General features: G+C 40.1%; 1 protein-coding gene across 1 annotated transcript in view; it reads right to left on the bottom strand.

The window, feature by feature from the left end:
- The window catches only part of Kif4a (kinesin family member 4A), a 102551-nt gene that overhangs the window by 25433 nt on the left and 60712 nt on the right, over window positions 1-16406 (bottom strand). Inside the window, exons 13-17 of the mRNA XM_021152906.2 lie at window positions 11766-11822; window positions 9973-10158; window positions 5887-5990; window positions 4704-4848; window positions 3275-3385 (exon numbers count right to left, since the gene is read on the bottom strand). Of these exons, the coding sequence (XP_021008565.1) occupies window positions 3275-3385; window positions 4704-4848; window positions 5887-5990; window positions 9973-10158; window positions 11766-11822 (603 nt within the window). The remainder of the gene's footprint in view (window positions 1-3274; window positions 3386-4703; window positions 4849-5886; window positions 5991-9972; window positions 10159-11765; window positions 11823-16406) is intronic.

The following is a 16406-nucleotide window of genomic DNA, read 5'->3' as shown; positions in this document are numbered from 1 at the left end:
TGAGCATACATATGTATATGGAGCAATCTATTTTGCTTTTGAGACACAGTCTCTCACTGGGACCTATGGCTTATAGAACAGCTCAGGCTGGTTGGGTATTGAGCACCTCCCCATTGAAAAGACTTCATTGAAATTTCTTCATTGAATTGCCTTGGCAACCTTGTGATGTAGCTCAGTGGCAGAGCCGCTGCTTTGAATTGCCTTGGCACCATTGCTGAAAATCAACTGGGTCACCAGGTCTGGTGTCACACTTCTGTAATTCCACAACTACCCAGGGGTTGGGATAAGGCAAGTGACAGGCCATTCCGTACAACTGAGTGAGATTGGAGTTGGAAAAAAAAAAGAAGAAGAAAATATATTACAAAGAAAACAGGCTAGGAAGGGGGATCAGGGAGGAATTAGGTAAAGAAATGTGGGTAGGAGTAAATAAGATGGAAATGCACTGTAGTTGTGTATGAAATTTCTAAAGAATAAATGTAATTAATAAATTTCATTTTTTTAAAAGTTTAGTTTCTAATTTCTTAAAAATTAAATTAAAAAAAAAAAAGGTAAGACCAGGGGTGAGGATGTAGTTCAGCAGTAGAACTTAATACGGGCAAGGCTCCAAGTCCGATCCCCGATGCTGACACTCAACTGATTACCAATCCTAAGCCACGGATATGTGTCTGTGTTTATGCACTAACAGTCATATTTCTTTCTGATCACTCTTCAACTCCATTTGAATTTTAGGATTTTAGCTTGTGAATTTCTGTGAAAAAGTCGGATGGGTTTTGTTTTTCCCTAACGCTGCTGACTGCCCCATGTGAGGCAAGCATCTTATCACTGAAATTTGGACTACAGTTGTGTTGAATCTGCAAACATCTCAGGGATAGTCTATATTTAGAATATCAGATCTTTCTGCCCATGAATATGATATATCTTTTCTTTTATTGGGTTTTTTAATTCAATGTTTTGTAGTCTTCAGAGTGAAAATTGAAACATTCTTTTGCTAGTTACTCCTAAGTATTCATATTGATGCTATTCCAAATTGGATGCTTTTCTTATTTTTATGTATACAGAAATGCAATTTTTCTGTGTTAAATGTTTGTTTATTGTGCATATATGTTCACTTGTGTGAATTTGGGTGTACCACGTACATGCGTGACCCTGAGAAGGAGAGAAGGCGGCATTGGGTTTCTTGGAACTGGAGTTACAGGCAGTTGTGAGTTGTTCTGTAAGTGCTGGAAACTGAACCTGGGTCCTCTTCAAGAGCAGTAGGCACTTGCTCAGCCACTGAGTCATCTCTCCATCCCTACAACTTACTTTCTTATATTGACTATGTATCCTGCAACTTTGCTCAACTGATACCTTAGTAGAAATATTTTAGTACATCCTCTAGCATTTTCTATGTATTTGAACATGTTGTCTGCAACCAACTTTCCAGGCTAGAACCAATGGGAGAATGGTTAATAGAAGGACGAGAGTAGATCAAAGGGATGTTTTTGTTTTCTATCATTAAGTAGAACCTAATGTTGGCAGTAGGTTTTTCATACATGACTTTGTCAGATTCAGGAAATCATCTTTGAAGTTTGTTTTTATCATCATCAAACAATGTTGGGTTTTGTGAAATGGGTTTTTGTATGATGTGTGTGAAGATTTTGTGTATGTATGTGTTGAGGATTAAACTAGGGGTGTGTGTGTGTGTGTGTGTGTGTGTGAGAGAGAGAGAGAGAGAGAGAGAGAGAGAGAACACACTGAATTTTATGATAACTCTGTTTAACAGATGGTCAATTTTTCAAAGGGACTAGTTAGACCAGCAGGATGGCTCAGAGGACCGTGGCACCTGTTGCTAAGCTCAAATATCTGGGCTTGATTCCTGGGACTCACATGCATATGACTGCAACTTGTCCTCTGATCTTCACATACACCAGATAAATAAATGTTAAAAAAGTAGTGGCTGGACCATTTTACATCCCACTAGTTATGTTTGAGGATCCTGATTTTAACATATTACCACAAACATTTTAATTCCAGTGAATATGGGGTGATAATGCATGTGGTTTCTATGTGTAGTGCACGTGTTTCACTAAATAGCTCACTTGTCTTCATAAGTGTTATATATACCACACTCTTTCTTCTCATATTTTGCCCAAGTACAATACATATAAATAGTTTTGCTTGGTTTTGAACTGCTCATTGTTAAGCCTAAAATAAAAAACAAAAACAAAAACAATTCCTCCCCACCAAAAACCCCAAAACAACAACAAAAACACACATATAGACACTTAGAAAATCCTTCTGAAAAATGCTATGCTACAAACCTCGCTGGCTCGGCAAGATGGCTCAGTAGGAAAAGGTGCTTGCCACCAAATCTGATGACCTGAGTTCCTGAAATCCACATAATACCAGGAGAAACCTGACTTCTCAGGCTGTCGGTGCCCTCTTCCCTCTGCCCAATTAAATAAATAGTATTTTAAAAAAAGATTTTGCTAAAGCAAGGGTTTTGTTTTTTTTTTTTTTCCCCTGATTCCTTGAGCTCCATATCGCCATGAGCAACCATCAGGAGTACGGATTCCCTGGTGACAGTGGTTTCTTTACAACTTTCCCCCTGACCAGTCTCTCATTATTTAGGGTTAGAAGCATCTGTAACTGGCTGAATTGCTCGTAAGATCTTTCTGCTGTTAGCACACTATCACTGGACAGCAGGAAGTGTCCCTGCATAGAAATGGTCCCACAGCAACACTGAATGTGACCAATGTGCTTCAGTGCACATCTTCTGCCTTCTGCTTTATCTCTCACACTTCCTGCTCCTGGTTTCCCTTCACTGCTTTTTGTTTTTCCTGAAGTGAATAATTTTCTTGTGTGTTGTTCTTTTTAAAACTATTTTATCTTACTTACTATTGTGTGGAAATATGTACCATGGCACATATGTGAAGGCGAGAGGGACAATCCAATCTGTAGAGACAATTCTATACTTCCATCTTTATGTGGCTCTGGAAAATCACTCAAGTCATCAGGCTTGGCAGCAAACACCTCTTTTTGTAGTATTCTTAAATTATTTATTCCATATACTGAAGAAAGCCATGCTTACACTGTGCCTTCTTCTTACATAGACCGGGCATTATTCAAGGACAGAGCTCATTGACTACTCGGAAAAATGTCCATAGGACCTAATCAACAGTACCTCTTCCATGGTAGACACTCAATAGAAAGCTGTTCAGTTCCCGACTGTCACACTTCTGGAGCTCGGAGAAGGCTCATTCCCTGGGCCTCCGAGGAGCTTTAATTAACTTACCCGTTCTTTTAGCTGGATTACTTCTTTGTCTTTTTGCTGCTTCCATTGCCTAAACTTCTCAGCATCCTCTTTCATTTGACGCATTAACTGGACTCGCTGGTTTTTCATCATCTGTAATAACAAATCAAAACTAAGCCAAACCAAGCAAAACCAGTGTATTAATCATGTGACTTTATTCTGGGCTGATGTACAGATGGACAGTAAAAAGGGAAAAGTCGAAGCTAAGCTGAGCTCACCAACAAGTGCCGATGATTAGGTTGGTTATCTCTTGCTAAACTTACACGGGGTTTGCTAAGTATAGACTGTACAAATGAAGACTCGAAAAGTAAGAGAAATATTCCAAAAAGCTGAGTTCTGTCCCACATTTACTTTAGTTAAGCTGAATCTCAAGGAAGTATTTTGTTTCCTTTTAAAGACTTATTTTATATTTGATTGTGCGTGCACTCGCATGCCTGTGTATGCTCTTAGTGAGGTGTTCGATCCCTGGAGCTGGAGTGATAGGTTGCGAACCACTTGATGTGAGTGTTGGGAATGGAATTTGGATTCCCTGAGTCATCTCTCCAGACTCTTAAAAAAGAAAGAATTTTTTTGAGACAGTGTTTCACAATGCAACTCCCACTGGCCTTCAGTTCCCCAACAGGGCTGCCTTGTTTGGCCCCAGGGAAAGAGGATGTACCTAACCTATCTGAGAACTGTGTGTGTGGGGGGGGCGCGGGGGGGTTGAGGGTATGGGGCACACTCTCAGGGGAGAAGGAGAGGGAAGATGAGGGTAGGGACTCTATGGGGGGGCAGGGAGGAGGGATGGGTTCTGTGGAGGGGGCAGCACTTAGGATGCAAACAGACAAACAAACAAACAGAGAATGCTATGTAGATCAGGTTGACCTTGAATTCACAAAAATCCACATGCCTCTGTATCCTGAGTGCTGGGATTAAAGGTGGATCCAAGGAAATATTTTCTAAGATGATGGACAAATTCAACTATCAGCTATTAATATTCTAATGATTTCAGTGCCAAAAAGCTGTATTCATCTTGCTGATGTTCCAAGCTGAACACTCAATAACGGAAAGTGTCCTCTAAACGCCTGAAATCTTGCTGCTACTTTACAGAATTGTGTCACGTGATCATGGAAGATGATCAGAACATGGCTGCAAAATAGTAACATATTTTAATCTTTTGGTCTAACATAAAAATTCTATATACAAAAAAAAAAAAAAAAAGAGATGGAAGGTCAAAGCCAAGTTTAATAATTTAGATTCTACACAGTGACTAGCACAATGTCCTCGAATACCACACTTGAGGCTAATTTTACACCTGAAATGATTGCCCCGCTTCCCACCTTCTTGACTGAAATCACTTCAGCATGATTCTAAATGGAACACCTATGCTTGCAGTTCTAAGGTGGTAAAAACAAGGATGAGGGTTTATTACCCGTATCTCCTGGTTCAGCTTGGAGACAGTATGCTCTGTGGATTCCTTCAGCTTCAGAAGTTTGGACTGTTCTTGTAGTTTCTTTTTCAAATCAGCTATTTGACCCTCCAGCTCCTGAAGACGTTTACGACGGCGCTCACTCAACCTAAACACAAGTGTGATAGGAATGAAATGGTTTATTCTAAAATATGTAACCTTGATATACAGCCACCTTTAAAATAATGATTCTAACCCACCCAATCAAACTTATCTCACTAATGAGAGCTTCATATCAGAGTAAAGCAACAAACATTTTTGAATATGTACAACAATAAGCTGCTTCAAATATACTTTGTCTCATCACTCAGTGCCCAAAAGAAGTCATTTTGCATTAGTTGTAAGGAATAATTCTGATGATGCAAGTTGAAGACAGAACATTTAACATCACTCTGAAGAACATAAGGGCTAGAGTCAGTAGAAAATAAAAATAATCCTAAGAGCAAGCTAGGCTCCTTCTAAGGTAGAAGTCTAAAGGAGGGGGCTTCTGATTGTCTTTGTTATAGTCAAGGGATACAGCCCTAATCAAGGGATGGTTACATTGATTTTTAATTATTAGCTTGAACATTAATAATATTCACAAGCCAGGGCACAGAAATTGTCTAGGAGGTCTAGACATTATTTTGCAAATGTCAGCTTTCATTTAACTTTTTATAAATCCTTCCTTGATCACAGCCCGTCTGTGAACTCTAAATTTCACTTACTCTTAACATAATTCTTAGTGACTGCTAAGAGTGATTTGAGCACTAGTTGTTTGCCATATTATAGCACTGTTTTCTTGACCTCCTGAGATGCTAGTTTACTGGGGCTGAAGAGATGGCACAGGACTGGAGAGTACATGCTGTTCTTGCAGATGACCTGAGGTCACAACCACTTGTAACTCCATTGTCAGGGGACCCTGTACCATTTGGGTCTCCACGGGCACCTGCACTCATGTGCACATACTGCCCCCCCCCCATAATTAAACAGAAGTTTTAAAAAGGTAAAGTCTCAATTATTTAATTTTTCTTGTATCTATGTTTCTTTCCCTTATCTACTATGTTAAAATTGTTTATGGGCAGTGAATGGGTGTTCTATTTCTCTAGTCTCTCAAAATCATCTTCCATATGGCAGGGGGCTAGTTAGTGTTTATTGACTTTATTCTTACTTGGCTTGGTTGGCATCCTTCTTTGCTGTTTGAAGTTCAAGAACCAATTCTTCTTTTTCCCTCTGTAGACTGAGGACTTCCGATTCTAGATTTTTAATATTATCCTAGAAACATTACAGGCCAGAGAAAAAGAAAAGATTATATAGAACAGGAAGATAATTGCAGCAACATTCTGTCTCTAGGAACCATAAATAATTTATTATTATTATTATTATATTGATACATGGTCTCATTATATAGTTCTGGCTGGGCTGAAACTTGCAAACTGACATCAAACTCAGAAAGCTAAGCCTGCTTTTGTCTCCTGAGTGTTTGGATTAAAGTTGTATATGACCTTGAATTACTTTTATTAATTTATTTTTCCTTCCCCCCTTTCCTTCCTTTGTTCTCTTCCTTTTTTTTTTAAACAAACAGAGTCTTACTATACAGGCTGGGCTCTTTGCTATGCTCAGGCTTTAGCTTCCTAAGGGCTAAGGTTACAGGGACTCCACATCTGGCTTTATGAATTAAATTTTATCATATCAATTGTATACTAAAAAGATTTCTTTTTGACTTGATGGAGAATAAAGTTGTGTGATAGCAATATATATTTGGACTTGAAGTTCAAAGGCCTGGATCTGAATATTTACTATAATACAAAGCATATCAGAGAAAACTCCTTTTATCCCTAGTTTCTATGCTGAAAGAATTAATATAGTAGTTCTAAGACCACTATCAATAAAAAAGGGCTCCTTGCAAGATTGGCTCTTTGCTTGTGCCTGGAAATTCTGATTTTGGTAGAGCCATTCCTTGTCTGATAACAGTGGCTCACTTATGATTAAACTATGTAAATACTGCAATTTATCCCAGAATGGCTGGGTTCTTTCAGGGGGTATACAATTATGGTATGCACTAGACAAAGAAAGTCTATATGACTGACCCCTGGATTCCTAGGGTCAGGGGGTTTCAGTACTGGTAAAGAATATTTCAAATATAATTACATAAATGGAAGAATAAAAAACTTCTGTGTGACTCCACTGGGAGAGGATTTTTGGAAGCTCATGTTGGCGTATGGGCTTTTTTCTCCTTCCTGATTTTACTTTGTTCCCTTTCCATAATAAATCTTAACTATGGGTATGAGTATTTGCTGAGTCTTTTGAGTCTTTCTAGTGAATTATTAGATTTAGAAATCATCTTGGGTTCTCTCAAGTTTCTCTACCTCTATAAATAATATGAGCCAGGTATACTGGTGCATGCTTCCAGTCCTAGCTACTCAGGAGGAGGAGGCAGGCGAATCATGTGAGCCCAGAAATTGGAGGCAAGACTGGACAATATAGCAAGAGCCATCTCAAAAACAAGTGAAAAACCAATATTTTCTACACTAATATTACTTCATATAGGTGCTAAGAAGATAAAACAGGATTAAATGGTAAGGACATTTTATAATCTTAAAGAGCTATATAAACTTGTTTGTTTTTTTGTTTTGTTTGAGGCAAGGTCTCTTCTGACCTTGAATTAATTCCCTATGTAGCTGAGGCTGACCTTGAACTTCTACTCTTCTGGTCTCGGCCTCAAAGTGCTAGGATTTCAAACTCCCAAACCCAGTTGGTTTATCTGGTGCCAGGGATCAACCCTGGGGTTTCATTCATGCTAAGTAAGCATGCTACCAACTGAGCTGTATCTTCAGTCTTCAGTACTCTTATTTTAAAACTTTCTAACTTACCAATTCAATAGCAACCACAGTTCTACATGAATTTAGGTGATGACTTTAGAAACTGAAATTTAGATATTTTCTAAGGTGTAAAAAATACCCCATTGGCCAGATTCTAGCTCATCCTCATAACCAAAACCAAAGAAAATTGACAAAATGAGTGGCTGAGCACCTGAGTTACACGAAGGTTCAGGGTCAGGACAGGATTGGCAGAAAGCAGCAAAGGCAGGTGGGTGCTGTATTGAGAAGATTTCTAAACTTGCTAGAGCTGTTTTCTAAACATCAGGCCAAGCATAACCAATATAAGTCAATAGCATTGCTTCATAATTACCCTGCATATTTAAACTGGTTGGTAATAAAAGAAAATAAAAAGTACATGCGTATGCATTTATATTTAATTATGACTCTCTTCCTATAAAAAAAAAATCCAAGTAACCCGTATAGAAGATAAAACACATTGATTGCCTCAGCCCTGCCAACATCTAGCCTCGTCTTTTCAGAAGGAAGCATAGCTTTTTATCTTCCAGATATTTCCCTATTTACATATGTATACATTACATATTTAACTTTACACACACACACACACACACACACACACACACACACACAACATAGTAGAGAAATACTGCTTAGAAATGAAAACCTTGGACTGGACTTAAGCTGGTTCACTAGATGATAGCACTTGCTATGTATGAAAGCCATGTGAAGAGAGAAAGAACCAGTCCATGAAGTGCTCTTCCGACCTCTGCAAGAGCGTAGCGATTCACACATATGCAAGTATTTTTTAAAAAACTGGAAAACGGACAATATTTCTTAGAGAGGTGATGATTTCCACGTGATTCAAAGGTATTACTTTTCATTAAACGTCTATTTTCTTGGTTCTTAGGGGGAAAAGACTAGCTATTATTATTGTATCAACAGGTACACCTCATTATTTATACTTCCTTATAGAGTAGGAAAAACTCTGGAGGAACTTGTTTCCCGTTTCTGGGTAGTATAAGAAGAGAGACTAGACAAGGCAGACAAAGCAGTGGGAGAGGATGGGCCTAGCCTCATGGAGACTTGAAGTGTCAGAGTGGGAGGATACCCAGGGGCCCCCAGCTACTCAGAGAAGGGACTGGGAGAGGGGCAGTGAGTTGGATGTAAAGTGAATAAATAAAAACAAACAAACAAAGACAAGAAGAGAGACTTCGTAGTAATCTTTTATTGATCCTGGAAAAGTCCAAACACATTGGCCTGGAAAGGCTGCACTGTATGCCTTGAAAACAGAGGTAACTGACCTACATAGTTAACCTGTAATCCTACTAGAATGACACAAAAAGTTGTGTACTTTAACAAGCATGAAGAGTAAGCAGTCAGTAGTGAAGACATATCAACAGCCTCTGGGAAAAGAGAAACAGTGACTGCCTTCCAGAGTGGAAAAAGTTAAACTATGGTTCCTACTGGATGAACGCCAACCAGCAACAAGCTAGCTTGTATCTTGGAAGGCCAGGAAGAGTAAAAGCTGCCTTTCTGTAGTGATGGTACTTTCAGGCTGGATGGCCAACCCAGATCCAGCTAACGAAGACACGAGGGGTTATGCTGCCGTCATGTATGAAATAACATCCTGTGTGAGCAGAGAGACCGCAGCTTTCCACCACGCTGCCCACACAGCTCCAGGCAGAGAAGAGGGGAGTTCTGTAGGGTAAATAAGGAACCCAGGAGAATCTGTGCCTGGGAAACTTCCTAGTGGCGTTTAGTTCCCCCATCTCTTACATTTGTACAGAGAGCCAAACATCACCAGAGATCTGAAGAAAGTGTCTTAAGCAAAAGAGAGGATGAAACATACAAAAGAAAGAAAATGTGGAGAAACGAGGCAAAGCAGGAAGAATAAAGCTTTGATAAGCTGTAATTCCTAGCCTTTGATACAAACACTGCAGTCATAAAAAGCTTTCTATAGCAAGAACAATTCAGAGCATCAAAAAGACCTTAGGAACTAGTAAGCAAATAAAAGCAGTCACTGGAAGGGGAAGGAAATCTAGAGAGTAGAATACAAGGACAAGGGTTTAGGAAACAGGAGAGAGGTGGCAAGGGAAGCAGACTGAACTCCAGAGATCCAGGCTCTGATTAAGGGCTCTGAAGAAAGAAACTGGAGGGAAGTGACAGTAGCTAAGAAAATATAACAAGCCTAGCATTGTGAGAAGAAATGCTACTACCTGGGGACAGAAAAAAAAATCCCGAGTCGCCAGAGGGAGAAAACTTAAGGTCAGCATGTACTTCTTTAGAGCAACACTGGAAACAGACAATGGGGAACACTTATGTTTTCATTACCAAAAGTGCTGTGCATGTCTGCTTCCCATCAGCCAATGATGGGACACATGACCAACTGCTGACCTAGAAAACAGAAAACACTTTACCTGGTACTGGAACTGAATGGGCTGGAGTTGGTTGTCATTCTGAGTCATCTTCTTAGCTAGGGCTTCCTTCAGTGCAAGTGCTTTATTCAACTCAATCAGCTCCTTGGACATCTGAGCTTGGCGTAGGGCATGCTGAGTGCTGAAAGCATCAGAAGACCTGCTGGTATCTGGGCTGCTTTGCACTTGCTGAAAAAGAGACATAATGATGTTGTGACAGCTACTCTTGCTTGCCAATTTGACTACGTCTGGAATTAACTAAAACCTAAAAATCACTGGGCACACCTGTGAAGGATTTTTTCGGGGGATGGGGCTTTTTTTTTTTTTTTACGTATTTTCCTCAATTACATTTCCAATGCTATCCCAAAAGTCCCACAACCCCCCCCCACTTCCCTACCCACCCATTCCCATTCTTTTGGCCCTGGCATTCCCCTGTATTGGGGCATATAAAGTTTGCAAGTCCAATGGGCCTCTCTTTCCAGTCGGGGGGTGGGGCTTAACTGGATCATTTAAAGTGGGAAGACCCACCTCTAAAATGAAATGGGTCCCGCCCTCTGCTGGAAGTGTATATAAAGGACATGGAAGAAGGAAGCTTGCTGTCTTTGCCTGCTGGCTCTTGTCCTCGCTAGCAAGGCCATTCCTTCCTTGACACTAGAGTCTACTTCCTCAGGATTCTGGGATATACTGAAGACCAGCTGAGACATCCAGCCTTGTGAACTAACCAACTACTGGATGCTTGAACCTTAACGTATATAGGCAACTGTTATTAGATTAGTTGGACCACAGCCTATAAATCATTCTAATAAATCTGCCCACCCCCTATACACATTTGTAAGAGAAGCAAGAAGCTGGAGTTCCTTAGGTACTACTTCACTCCCCAGAGCTGTTTTTCCATCAGCAATACCGTGTTCTTTTACTACTGTGGCTTCTTCTTCTTCTTCTTCTTCTTCTTCTTCTATGCTATTGGCTGAAACCGGTGAAATGAACTATGGAGCTTATTCTCTTGCTCTTAGAATTCTCTCTAACATGCACAAGTTCCCTTGCTCTCCCCTATACTAATCTTGACAAACAGTCCTTACTCTCCTTTCATCCCAAGAGGCCCCTAAAGAGGAGAGGACACTGGAAATGTCACTTTGGAAATGGAAGAGTCATTTATTCTGACACAGCTGACTTTTATTACCTAATTTATCTCCTACCTTGCTTCATTCTGGACAAGAAAACTCCTAATACTCACTTGTTTCAGGGGGAAAAGACGGCTTCAAGCAAGCCACTGACTAACCCTTCATTTTTTTCCCTTATTGTGTGACCTTCAGTCAAAGTCAACAGCAGGTGCACCTTAGCTATCCCTGTGATCTGTGAACACTCAAAACACTTTCCTCCTTTTCTTTTAGCCCATGGTCGCCCCGTCCATAGCACAGCACATTTAGAAAGCATTCTCCTGCAATGCTTTTCTGACTTTGTCATCATTACCTAACTTGTTCCTTCCTTGTTTTAACTTATTGGGTAGCTGATGCAGAACTAGCACCTAATAGAAAATAAGCAAGTCAGACTGAGTCATGAAACGTGATGCTGCTGAGGAGTCTCAGCGCTCATTACCAGTTAGAAACACAGCCCATCCTTGCCTGAAGTATTATGAAACTGAGATTTATTTGAAAGCTTTCAGGATTTCTAGAGGGTTCTATGAATAATCATACCGATCACAGATCCTCTCTAGAGTTGAATGATTGATCAATTAGAGGAAGCCCAGAATCAGCAGAGAGAGTCCCAGGTTCCACACAAGGGGGTCAATTACTTACAGTGTCTGCTTCCCCTGCAGTATCAATGGTTGCAGTCATGCAAGCAGCAGCTTCATCCTGTAGCCACACACACACACACAAAAGTTTAGATTTAGGAAAAAAAATACCAAAGTGAAATTTACAAAATATTTTATACTTGTTATTTGATTTTAAAAGTTGGTATTTTAGAAGTATACACAGAAGTCATTTATGGTCCTGAACAGGTTTTATAGTCACAGATACCCTAACAGTTTTATGTGTCTCCATTTCCCACCCCTCAAGAGTCCTTTTTTCGAAAGGGTGATTATGTAGTCTCTGAGGGAAACAGTAAGGTCTCATGGTAAGAAGTCAAAGATCACTGAACCAGAGTGAAACATTTAACCATTCTAACAGATCAAAATTGAATCCATATCATAGATGGCTGCTCTTTAGCTTTATGGTTCTCTCACTGAGTCTCTCCATTGATGTACAAGCCCAGCCACTCCCTGTAGACATACCATCAAAAACCAAACATAAAAGAACCACAGTGCATCAGGAAAGTGGGCGGAATCAATCGCTGGTATTGACTGGTTTACAGCCAGTCAAGATGGGAAGCTCTCATTCCACAAGGAAATCAATGTCCTAATGAGTATGCCAGGGACAAACATGTACTCATCAAGTCACACAAATGTCCTATGACCTCTGCTCACATATGAAGGTACTGCGGGGAGTGAGTAGGAGAGGAAAGAGCAAATAAGCACCTTAGGAGGCTAAGTCCCCTCCTCGAGAATGGCTAAGCCTTTTGGACACTGGAACAAACACCTAGGAAGGTAAACGAAAACTACTTATTAAGAGAAATCTGTTTCTAGATGATCCTCTGAGCAGGCTGTTCTCATCACTGAAGTTTACGCACTACTTGGCACTGTAACATATACATCACTGCTTCTGCACCAGTGATTCGGAAACCTTAGAAACAAAGGTTTGTTCTTGGGAAGTCATGTGGTAAAGGAGTTCAGAGGTGAAAGACTTGATGGCTTAATCGCAATGAAGGAATGTAGAGGTAAAACCTGCAGCATCTATATCAGTCGTGTGAAACAACACATAGCTGTTGCAATCTTGGTATCTTAAAGGTCAGGAGATGCTCCTTTCGTGAGTGCTATTTGTAAAGCATTTCCCTTGTTCTGCTCTGAAGTCTCTAGCCAGTGAGGATCAAAGAGAACTCACAGGAAGCAGCAGTGTTTCCACACACTCATCCTTATGTACAGCATTGGCAAGTCTCCACGTGTAGGGCACACTAAGTCCTTTAAAAATGAAACACCAATCTAGGATTGCCTAATGGTTGCCCTTTCTTCTCTCCCATGTTCAAATTTCAGCATATTTATTTACATAGCTATCATAGATTATAAGGGTTTTTAACACTGTCTTCTTTCCCCACCCCCCACCCCCTTTTGAAAGGGCCACTTGCAATGTAGGCTCAGGCGCCTGGGACTCAATGTAGCTACTCTCAAACTCACTGTCCTCCTTCCCCCATGTCCCAAGATCTAGGATTACAACAGTCAACAACACATTCAGCCTAAAGACTTTTCCTGGCACCTAAAAGAGGGTCAAGATCAAACTATATGGCTTTTGGCCCAGTGAAATTTTACAGTGCCAACATTTCAGCTTCTGGCTATGGTGATGCATGATCATGGTATCATCATAGACTGATTCTGGTTTCACAATCCCAAGTGTATAAATATGTAGCAATGGGATGTATTTCAGTCTAACCGTCCTTTATCTCCTCTTCTTTGCCCAATCTAAGGCTGTAACTTAGAACCTCTTTAAGTAAAAGGTACTATTAACTCAAGGTCATGGGATCAAAAGCAGGGTACTTCATTTACACTAAACAGCAGAGCCTTCCAAAATGAAGTCTGTGCTTGGAAAGGGCTTGCAAAATACTTTTTGTGAACTCTTGTTTTGGAGGAGGGGACATAGACAAAAAATAAAAATAGTACTCGATTCTGCAGGAACAGAAATGACTGCCTGAATTTCCTCACAGGTTACTGCAGCAAAAGTTTGAATTGTATTTTAAGGGTACAGCTTGGTACGTAAAGCCCCAGGAGGAAAGTCCAGGAACAATGGCGGCTTTCATAACTGAAAATGGGGTGTTCACCTGTCACTTAAAATAAAAATGATTTTAATTCCGAATGAAGGGCACATGTACTTATATTTGAAACACTTTGCTTTTACTGTTGTGAGCCCTAATAAAAGCCATGGGGATACATTGTGTATTTTAAAAAGTAAGTAACTGGGAGGGCCTTCAGACAATAGAGAAGGAAAACTGTGATTCAAGCATCCAGCAGGAGCCTTGGGGAACAGGATTTACTCTGCTTAACGATGATGGTGGATGGAAGCCAAGAACTTTATCAGCCTGTGACAATCTTTAGCACTCTCTCAACTGTGTATGCCAAATGCATTTTAGTGGCAGACAGCAATTCTACAGAGTTCCTCTGAGACAGTCACCACTAACAGAGCTGCCTGCAGGCACACCAGGGCAGAAGCTATATTGCCAGATCTTCAGTGAGGATGGTTTACTGTATTAAGTTCATTCCTTCAGCCTTCATGATCTCAGAGCTCAGAAATGAGAAGTATAAAATCCTCCAAAGTCACCGTGCCCACAAACACTGCTCCCCTGAGCCCTTATTTTCAGAGGTTGTAAATTTTGGCTCTAGTATACTTTTTGGACCTTACATCATCATAATTTTGGGGCAACTCACAAGGTTTTCTTATATATGATGTTTCAGATATATTTAAGCAGAATTAGAGGTGGTGGTAATCTTCTTTGTGCTAGTCATTCTCCAACAATTATATAAAATCTTACACCATTTTCTAAACTTCAATTGTTCTTCGCTTTTGGAAGCACACCCTTTGCCTCAAGAAATGTTTATTTGCAAATGTAACAAAAGGTTAAGATAGATGCTGAAAAGGTCCCGGTATCCCTTTTCTTCAGTCTTTGCCTTTTCCAAACTTTTATCACCATTTATGCCAGCGATCTTAAACCATAAGGTTTGAGTGAACTAATTTAAAAGATGTATTTACTTTTATTGTATGTGTTTGCCTGTACATGCATTCCTGGTGCCAGCAGAAGCCAGGAAAAGTCATTGGATCTCTTAGAACTGGAACCAATCCTGGATCCTTTCCAAGAGCAATGAGTACTTTTAACTGCTGGCCCAACTCTCTAGCTCTTGAATAAAAAAAGAAAAACAAAAACAAAAAAACAATTGAGACAAAGTCTCACTATGTAGCCTTGGGTGGCTTGGAACTTGATATGTAGACCAGGCTGGCCTCAACCGCACTGAGATCCAACTACCTCTGCCTCACAAATATTGGGATAAACTCAGTAAATTCTTTCTCTTTTATTTTGAAATTATTGTAAAATTATACCATTTATCTTTTCTATTTCCTTCTTTCAAACCCTCCCACATAACCCCCTTTCTCTTAAATTTATAGTCTGTTTTTTCACTGATTGCTGTTGCATGCATATATGTATATGTATACACATATATATTCCTATATAGTACATGCTCAGTCTGCATGTTACTCATATATATGGTTTCAAGGCTGACCACTTGGTGCTGGATAACCACTTGGTGTGCTCTTCCCTGGGGAAGACTATTTCTCCCACTCTCAGCATCCCTTAGCTAACGGTAGTTCTTTGGGTAGGGTTGATGCCCCCTGGGTTTTTCTTAACTCTCTTCAAGGAAAACTTCTCTTTGTAACAGACAGAGACCATTATAGAAAACCACAGCCCATGGAACTGCAGAGTTGCGGAGGCCAGTCAGTGCCAACAGATTCATCTACAAAACACTCTTGCATGGAAGGCTCAGGGAACACCATGGAACAGAGTGTGGAAAGCTCGTAAGAGACAGGATCAGGAAGTTTGCTGTGAGACTGTACCTGCTAAGAACTGCAGAAGCTACACCCATAAAATCTCAATAAAGTCTTAAAAATAGTTAGACAACTTCCAGAAAGGGATTACATCAATATGTTACCAAAGAAGGAATGTGAAACCTGGAACACCAAAAGTTTCACAACAATTAACAACAAAATGCTACACGAGCCAAAACACAAGGACATCACATACACGCACGCACACCTCTTTTTACCTTATAAAGCTTCAATATGAAAGTACGCCCTAGAAAAAGCAAGAAAGTAATCCTTCAACAAACCTAAAAGAAGACAACCACAAGAACAAAATGCCAACTCTAACAACAATAATAATAGGAAGCAACAATTACTTTTCCTTAATATCTCTTAATATCAATGGACTCAANTCCCCAATAAAAAGACATAGACTGGGAGCTGGTGAGATGGTTCAGCTGTTAAGAGTGCCGACAGCTCTTCCAAAGGTCCTGAGTTCAAATCCCAGCAACCACAAGGTGGCTCACAACCATCTGTAACGAGATCTGATGCCATCTTCTAGAGTGTCTGAAAACAGCTACAGTGTACTTACATATAAAAAAAAAAGACATAGACTAACAAACTAGCTACACAAACAGGACCCAACATTTTGCTGCTTACAGGAAACCCATCTCAGGGAAAAAGACAGACACTACCTCAGAATGAAAGGCTGGAAAACAATTTTCCAAGCAAATGGTCCGAAGAAACAAGCTGGAGTAGCCATTCTAATATCGAATAAAATTG

This window comes from Mus caroli, chromosome X (genome assembly GCF_900094665.2).
Source record: "Mus caroli chromosome X, CAROLI_EIJ_v1.1, whole genome shotgun sequence".
NCBI lineage: Eukaryota > Metazoa > Chordata > Mammalia > Rodentia > Muridae > Mus > Mus caroli.
The sequence above is the reverse complement of the archived record's forward strand: the minus strand, read 5'-3'. Positions and strand labels throughout refer to the sequence as shown.